This window comes from Vigna radiata, chromosome 7 (assembly GCF_000741045.1).
Source record: "Vigna radiata var. radiata cultivar VC1973A chromosome 7, Vradiata_ver6, whole genome shotgun sequence".
Taxonomy (NCBI): Eukaryota; Viridiplantae; Streptophyta; class Magnoliopsida; order Fabales; family Fabaceae; genus Vigna; species Vigna radiata.
The window spans coordinates 1,423,623-1,432,102 of record NC_028357.1 but is presented as its reverse complement, the minus strand read 5'-3'; the positions used below and the strand labels follow the sequence as shown (position 1 = coordinate 1,432,102).

The window sequence follows — 8,480 nt, the reverse complement described above, 5'->3', positions numbered from 1 at the left end:
TACCAAGCCTTCTATTCCTACACTCATCATGCTTTCACTTCACACTACTCAATTTCTTTCTTTCATATTATAAACTACTGTAAAAGGTATATATATAACAAGCATTTTTTTTAAATTGATCTGAGAATTTTTTTTCTACGTGGGCGAGATTTTTTCACATCTTTCAAAAGGTGTAATATGTGTAAAAAATATTTATTTATTAATTTTGATAAAACAGAAACATCTAGAACTCTGTTTGCCACACTTTAAAGACATCAGTAAGAGACATACCATTATGACTTGAATAGCTTATTTCCAATAATATAGCATGTATAAATAAAATGATTTAAAATTAAATTATATATTATAGCATGCATAATGAAACCCCGTGGTCAACTATGGTGGTGCTCAAGTGGGGTAGCACTTTCTCTCACTCTCCAAACAAATAACACATTTTTTAAAATGAGCTGTGTTTATAGTGAGATTACTATATTTAATATTCATTGTCGTCCAGTTTTTAGGGTATATGGCTTTCACTCAATGGAATTTTGCTTTTATTTTTAGATTTTATTTTTCAATTTTTCCTCTCATAATAAATCAGGTTAAATAACATATTCACTGCTAAAATTCATAAAATATTCCATTGTCGTCCAGCGGTTAGGATATCTGGCTTTCACCCAGGAGACCCGGGTTCGATTCCCGGCAATGGAATTTTGTTTTTATCATCTATTTTTCTTTTTTAACTTTTCTATCATTATAATACCATGAGGTGTATTTCCTACACAACTTATTTGGGCCCAAAGCAGAACAATAACTGATGAAGCAACACAAAATGAATTCTGCAGCTGAAAAGATATAATTTGGACTTCCTAAAGTTTTTTTTTTTTTTATTTGAAGTTCCCAAATTACAAATGCTTCTTAATTATATATATATATATATATATATATATATCAAATACAAAATAATTTTAATTTAACATGTTATTCACTCAAAATTTATTTAAATAGATAGCAAAGTTCAAAAATAGATAAAACTATTAAATAATAAATATAAATAAAATATCATGTGATAAATTATTATATGTATTGTTGATACACCATTTTCTTAAATATACTTTGTAAAATACACCATTACTCACTAAAATATTAGTATAAATAAATTTGGTTTTTCTAAAAGACAAATTTAAACCAATTGTACCAAAAAAAATTATTTTTAAAAAATAATATTTTTAAAAATAACTTTAATTTCACATGTCTAAATAAAAAAATATATGAAGACAAATTTTAAACTATTTTTCAGTTATTAATATTTCTTTCCTTGATAATTGTATTTGATTATTTAGTTTAAAAAATAGTTAAATATGATTTTGGTCTATTAACTTTCATTAAAAATTGAAATTAGTCCTTTTTTAAATTTTGACACAATTTAACCCCTCAACTTTAGAAGTCTTTTTAACCAAATTTTGTTAAATATATTTGATGTTTCAGACATATTTCATAATAGTATTTGAGATGTTTATACTGGTAGACATATTTTTCTTCAGTATTAGTTGAGAAACGCGTTTAAAACCTTAAATAAATTTAATAAAATTTGATTAAAAAAACTAAATTTACGGTGTTATAAAAATGAGGGACTAAATTAGTTTAAAGTTTTGAAAATGGATAATTTCAATTTTCACTTAAAAATAAAAGATAAAAAACATATTGAACCCTTTTAAAAAATATATATTCAAATAAAATCTATTAATAATTATTAACAAATAATAAGTATGTACCTATCTCATTAATAAGTATGTAATGAATTACTCGTAGATATACATTAAGAATACTCATTTAGTACGAATCATCAATTTTACTAACATTAAAAATATTCATTTTGTATGAATATTAAATTTTGTATGTAATAAAAATACTAGTATGAATATTTTTTTGTCTGTCTCCTTACAAACGATCTTCCTTCCTCTTCAAACTTTTAATTGGCTATCCGATAATTGATAATGATGAATTATCCATAGTAGTTTTTGTTCAAATATTATTTTTACATGTTAGTAAATAAATTCCAAATTACAATTCGAAAATATACATTTTAGTTTGTCAAAATAATATTTTTTTTTTCTCTTTTTCTCTCATAATTTTAATAATGAATTTCTCTAACACCTAGATTGATTTCCCTCTACTTAAATAAGTGAAAGAAATAAGCTTTACATATTGAAGCCTATTCTCCACAAAAAAGAAAATCCAAAAGTTCATTTATCTGTTGTGTATCTATTCTCCACATAAAAAAGAAAAAAAAATTCAAAAGTTCATTTGATGGTTATATGATGACCTCAACAATTATGCTTTGAAGAAGGAACGGCCATAGACTAAGTGTTTCCACCTTCAAAAATAAGAACCATTTAAAAAGATTTGAATTGAGCTTAACCACAACCCCCCAAATGTACTTCAAATTGATGTGAAGAGTTGCTTTTTATAGAAACAGATTGAGGTATTATGAAAGAAACATTAATGAATGAAATATTTTAAAGTAATAAGTATCTTAAATATCATTTTATTAATCCTACAATTCATCTCACATTATTTTAAATGTTATTTTACATTTTAAAAGTAATTAAATTATTTATGATTTTAAATATTTTTTATTTAAAATAATATGTAAAGTGAATTGTAAGATTAATAATAATTATATTTAAAATATTATTACTTAAAAAATATATGGGATGAATTGTAGAATTAATAACATATAAAACATTTTGAAAAAAAAATTATTTAACTATTTTAAATAATAATATAAGAGATGAATTGTAGGAGAAATAATAATAATAATAAGGTTTAATAGCCAATTTAGTCCCCACATTGGTTGAAAAATCTCAATTTAGTCCCTCGTTATAAAAGTGTTTTATATTAGTCCTAACTTTTAAAATAGTGGGTCAGATTGGTCCCTTTCGTTAAATATAAGTTAACGAAATTAATGGATGATGATGTGACACAGCTTAAAGTTGATGTGTTAGATTGGTTCCTCGTTAGCTTTAAGTTGTGTCACATCATCATCCATTAATTTCGTTAACTTATATTATATAGAAGAGACCAATCTGACCCACTATTTTAAAAGTTAGGACTAATTTAAAACACTTTTATAACGAGGGACTAAATTGAGATTTTTCAACCAAAGTGAAGACTAAATTGGCTATTAAACCTAATAATAATATTGAAAATAGTCAGAGTGCAAACATAACTAACTTGTAATGTATTCTTGCCATCATGTTCTGTATCCTGAGTATTCTTTACCCAGTTCTTTGTATACAAAGTATGCTGATAACTATTGAAACTAAAAACTGAATGAACAACTGGTATCTGATTGGTTTAAAAATATAAATACATGTTCAAACAGTTTGGAGAGTCACTTCAGGTGTGAGGGTTGTCAACCAATCCAATAAAGCCTTGTTCACAAGCTCTGGTATCTCATCATGTGGACAATGCCCGGCCTGCAAGTTTACAAGAGTCGTTTTTGGATAGAACTCTTTGATTCGATTAGCCTTTCCTGGACCAACCCAAGGGTCAAGGTCGCCCCAGAGCAACAATAACGGGCAAGATAGTTCACTTAAGACAGCATTTAGAGTGTACTTGCTCTGATTCATCATGAAACGTGTCATTAACCTGCAGACAACAACAGGAATAATTAGGAGAACATTGCTAAAGCCTAATTAGCAATTTACAAGAGGAAATTTACAGCACAGTATTAGAATCTCATTACAAGATATTGAAATTCGGTCTCACATTGAAAGTATGGAATTCCGATGCGGGGTTTATAAAGTCTTGTCATCTTGAGCTTTTTCTAACTACAATTGTTACTTTGTATGGAGCATCTCTCCCAAGGTTTATATCATTCAATATTATAGTTTTCTACCGGGTATCTCGATTGCAAATGTGCAGCACGCTTTTGCTCAAGCTAGTGAAATGAACTAGTGAAAAGCATGGGATTACATCCGAGGGGATTCTGAAGTCAATTTTATAAGGCCTTGGATTCTAACAATAATAGCTAGGCTTTACGGTGTAAAACTCGCAATGTCCTTTTCATCAAACACAAGCATTAACATGGACATCGTCATGTACCTGTAATAAACTTCTCCAGCATTTGGATCTTGAGCTGGCCTTGTTATAGATTCCACGAGATAGTCATCCACATTGGAAGAATTTATATACACCTGTGTTGAAAAACTATGCATTCAAACATATATATACAATGCGGCTAGTATGAAATAAATAGTAGAACGTTGTTGAAAGGGAATACGCAATCCCACCAAAGACAAAAGCCTCCAGGAATGATATTCTCAAAACACTACCATTTTAGTAACACAAATGTGCTTTAATAAGATGATAGCAAGAAACATACACTTTTTAGAACTGACAAAATGCGAGCTGGTTGCTTTGCCTGCCAGAACAAAAATCCAAGAACTACACGCTGGAAAACTTCCTTCAAAGGCTTTAGGACAAACTTTTGCAGAGCTGTTTCTTCAGAAGTTTTACTTTCCCTTTTCTCATCACCAAATTGTCCAGCAGAATTTAGTAGAGCAACTCCATTTACAAGCTCAGGCAACCCAATTGCTGCAACCAAAGCAGTAAATCCTCCGAGGCTGAAAAATTATCATGACGGAAGGAAACGGCAAATTTATACTTTATACAGCACATATTGTTGCAATGTCAATTGTATAGATAAAACAAAATTGTACTCGAAATTTAGTATAAATAAGATTTTGGCCTTGTGGCCGTCAACTTGTCAATTAATTATTAGACAACTCAGGAGTAAGAAAAAGATAAGCATTGCATTGCAACAATCAAATTTGACAACATGATACTTGAGAATAATTGCTGAAGATAATGTTTTCTAGTTAATGAAATCTCTGTTGATGAGGTAAAATAACATAATTACTAGTGCACGCATGTCTTGAGAGCCAATCAAACAGGTTCCAACAAGACGATTATGTTCGGGGGAACCCATGCATGAATAACAACATTAAAACTTGTGAAAGGAAGAAGACTCTGGCATTTCAGACTATACCCAGGTGTAAATTCAGCTAATACAGTTCTTACCTATTTCCAACTAAAACTGCTGGTTCTTTTACTATTTCCGTCACGAAGTCTACCACTTGATCCCTCCACACCATGGCATCATAATCGATAAGTGCTTTGTCACTCCACCCAAATCCAAGCAAGTCTATGGCATATACCTTATGTTTCTTAGCCAATTCTGGAATGTTGTACCTGGAGATATAAATAAAGATATATGATTATCGCACAGACAATTGAAGGCACTAACAATAGAAAAATTGGTGTAAAAATTACACACACCACAAAGACAGAACAGAACCACTCAAGCTTCTTAGCTTACAAGAAGGAGCAATAGTGACATCAAAATTTTGTTGCAGTATTTGTTAGCACATTTTATGCGATGTATTGATGAAGTTACAGTGGAAACATATGATGAAAACAACTTGTAAAAATGGGCACACTCAGTTCCCATACTGTAAAAGGTCGGGTTCATTTTCTCCGTGTACTTTCATTCGGTCATTCCATGTAGATATCCCCGTCTGCAGTAATATGTTACAACACATACCCTTTACGACACAACCATCATCACTAATGTCTGGTAAACTACACGGATCAAAATATAAACGAAACCATAGTATATGGACCGAAACCTAAACCGAATACGAACAAGGACGCAAAACCTACAGGAATGAATGTTAGCAAACTCATTATCTAACAAGCTTCTATTGACATACACTTAATCCAACACGAACGACCCTGTAATTTCTAATGAACTTGAACCCATAATAGATAATATGCTTAAAAGAATGTGTCGGGTAGAAACTAATTATTTCGAGGAAATGCTAGTAGCACAATCTCTAATACTTATACAAACTTTCAAACATACGCTCTTATTCACTGAAATTTGGAATTGAAAATCCAAACTAAGCTGGGTCTTACTTCTTATTTCCCAATCCCTGCTAGTTTCCAAAAGAAAACACACTTTCCAAAAAAAAAAACAGCAATCTGGACTCAGGTGAAATGAAAATGAAAGTAAACTAATGACGCCAAAAGATAAAAGCAGAAAAAAAAAAAAAAAAAAAACCTCCAGTGGAACGCAGAGGCCCCAAAACCATGAATAAGAACAATGGGGGAACCTTCTCCTTGCACAACGTAGTGTATTTTATGACCCCTCCAAGTCCAATAATTGTACCCTTCTGCTTTGTACGGCAATCTTTCAAAACCTGAACCCAGATTCCTTCTCCGTGAGCACAACATAAGCAAGACTCAACAGAAACTCGAATGTGAGTCAGCATTAAATCCACTAACCTTTGGAAGACGGCAGAGGTTCCGCGGTGAGAGTGGAAGACGAGACCGAAACGCCGGAGGCCACAATTCCCTTAACCGCAAAAGTCCTCCGGCTCATTTCGCACTTGCTTCCTTCAAACGACACCAAAAGTAAGCAACAGGGAAAAGAAACAGAGATAGAGATAAATGCGTTACCTTGAAAAAGAGGGAGAGTGGTTTTAGTGAGGTGTGATGGGACGGAAGGAGAGAGAGCACATATGGAAGAAGCCATTGAATTGAACTGAACTTGGAACTGCAAATTACTTGTTTTGAGTTTTGTTTGGGAATTGGGAGTTTTGTGTGGTGAGTGATGTTTGAGCTTGGTGGCAGTCTACAAACCAGAAAACGGCTCTCACTCTCCATCATATTATTATATTCCTTTTAACATTTTTCAAAATATATTTTTCTATTAATTATTATTTTTTTAAAATTATTAATAATCCTAATCTTAGTTCTTATTTGATTATTATTAATGGTTTAATTACTTTTGAATTTTTTTATGTGATTTTAATTTTAATTCTTAATAATTATTACAGAGATACTCATCTTGATGTTTATGATTTTTTTTTTTTATTTTTTGCAATATTGTATAAGTGTGTAGAAATTTGTTAAGCTTATGGAGTATATCCTATGGATTATTTAATGTTTATGCCACAATTTATAAACACAACATAATCATCATGTTATTTGTTTTTCCTGTGTTGTAAGAGCGTTATTTATATTTATTATAAATTATTAGTTAATAACAAGAAAGAAGGAAAATTAATAATACAAACAAACAAATTATTAAATACAATACTCAAGGTTGAAGATAACACATGTTTAATTATAGTGGAGTAGAGAAGGAAACTATTGATTATGATAATATTAGCTCACTCACAGAAATAATATGAAATACTTACACTAAAATATATATATATATATATATATAGGGGTTTGCTAACTTGCGTACGCCTGTTTTTCAGTTGGTACATTTTAGCAATGTGTACCAGATTTCAGTAGACAAAAATACCCTTATATAATGAATTCTAAGTTTTAAGGTTAAGGGTATTTTAATAATTTTCATTCTCAAAACTACAAAAATAAAAAAAGAAACTCCCAAACCCTTACTCACCTCTCTCATTCCTCTCAACCCTTTCTCTTTCATCTCTTTCACTCCAACCTTTTCTCTGGCATCCTACTCTAGCCCTAATTGAAAAAAAAAATCAGAAACACTTGCCTTATTTTAATAATTTTCATTCTCAAAACTAAAAAAAGAAACCCCAAACCCTTACACATCTCCTTCATTCCTCTCAACCCTTTCTCCTTCATCTCTCTCACTGAAACATTTTCTCTGTCATCTCTGTACTAGCCCCAACTAAACAAACACTCATTATTAAATAAAATGGTTAGAGAAAAAAAAATACTTACATAAAGAAAAAAATTAAAGCACTTAATTTTTTCTTTATATATTTTAAATAAAATTTCAAGATTTAGAATTTTTATTGTTTAATTTTATCTTGAGAATTTGATTGTATTTTGATTTGTTTTTTCTTTAGTAAAAGAAAACAAGTTAATGAATTTCTACCAAAAAAAATTAAATGGCCACGGAGCAATGTTACGTAGTAGTCTCGGAATGTAAAGGAAGGATGCTCATAAATTGTGCCCGTTGGCTGTAATGTATATAGTGAAGATAATGAAATTAAAGAGATTTTGAATGAATTTTTTTTCGGAAGGTGAATATGTCAATTACTCAACTCTTTACAAAAGTAAACGGTTTAATAATGAGAGTGTTTTTTTAGTTGGGGCTAGTGTAAAAATCACAGAGAAAATGTTTGAGTGAGAGAGATGAAGGAGAAAAGGTTGAGAGGAATGAAGGAGGTGAGTAAGGGATTGGAGTTTTTTTTTTTAGTTTTAAGAATGAAAATTATTAAAATAAGGCAAGTGTTTCTGATTTTTTCCAATTGGGGCTAGAGTATGATGCCAGAGAAAAGGTTGGAGTGAAAGAGATGAAAGAGAAAGGTTGAGAGGAATGAGAGAGGTGAGTAAGGGTTTGGGGGTTTCTTTTTTTATTTTTTTAATTTTGAGAATGAAAATTATTAAAATACCCTTAACCTTAAAACTTAGAATTCATTATATAAGGGTATTTT

The 8,480-nt window shown here is 30.3% G+C and overlaps 1 protein-coding gene and 1 non-coding gene across 3 annotated transcripts; one reads left to right on the top strand and one right to left on the bottom strand.

The window, feature by feature from the left end:
* Positions 1 to 618: 618 nt before the first annotated feature.
* TRNAE-UUC lies at positions 619 to 690 on the top strand. The gene has a single exon. It is a non-coding gene; the product is annotated as a tRNA-Glu (tRNA).
* Positions 691 to 3,200: 2,510 nt separating this feature from the next.
* LOC106765442 (pheophytinase, chloroplastic) lies at positions 3,201 to 6,687 on the bottom strand. Of its 2 annotated transcripts, XM_014650066.2 has the most exons (7): positions 6,508 to 6,685; positions 6,334 to 6,444; positions 6,110 to 6,248; positions 5,068 to 5,238; positions 4,370 to 4,610; positions 4,090 to 4,181; positions 3,201 to 3,633 (listed from the first exon to the last, which is right to left on the bottom strand). In XM_014650066.2, exons 1-7 carry the CDS (start codon positions 6,581 to 6,583, stop codon positions 3,360 to 3,362), a joined length of 1,104 nt encoding a protein of 367 aa, XP_014505552.1. In that variant the 5' UTR covers positions 6,584 to 6,685; the 3' UTR covers positions 3,201 to 3,359. The 2 variants fall into 2 exon arrangements, with proteins under 2 accessions (XP_014505552.1, XP_022638397.1); XM_022782676.1 differs by having other exon boundaries at positions 6,334 to 6,687.
* Between the last annotated feature and the right edge of the window lie 1,793 nt (positions 6,688 to 8,480).

What these genes read in the sequence shown, in the direction of transcription:
- LOC106765442 (XM_022782676.1), bottom strand. Translation starts at nt 6,583, where the DNA reads ATGGCTTCTTCCATATGTGCTCTCTCTCCTTCCGTCCCATCACACCTC. An exon ending in GCCTCTGCGTTCCACTGGAG is followed by an intron (nt 5,239 to 6,109) that starts GTTTTTTTTTTT and finishes TTATATCTCCAG; the next exon opens with GTACAACATTCCAGAATTGG. An exon ending in GCAGTTTTAGTTGGAAATAG is followed by an intron (nt 4,611 to 5,067) that starts GTAAGAACTGTA and finishes ATAATTTTTCAG; the next exon opens with CCTCGGAGGATTTACTGCTT.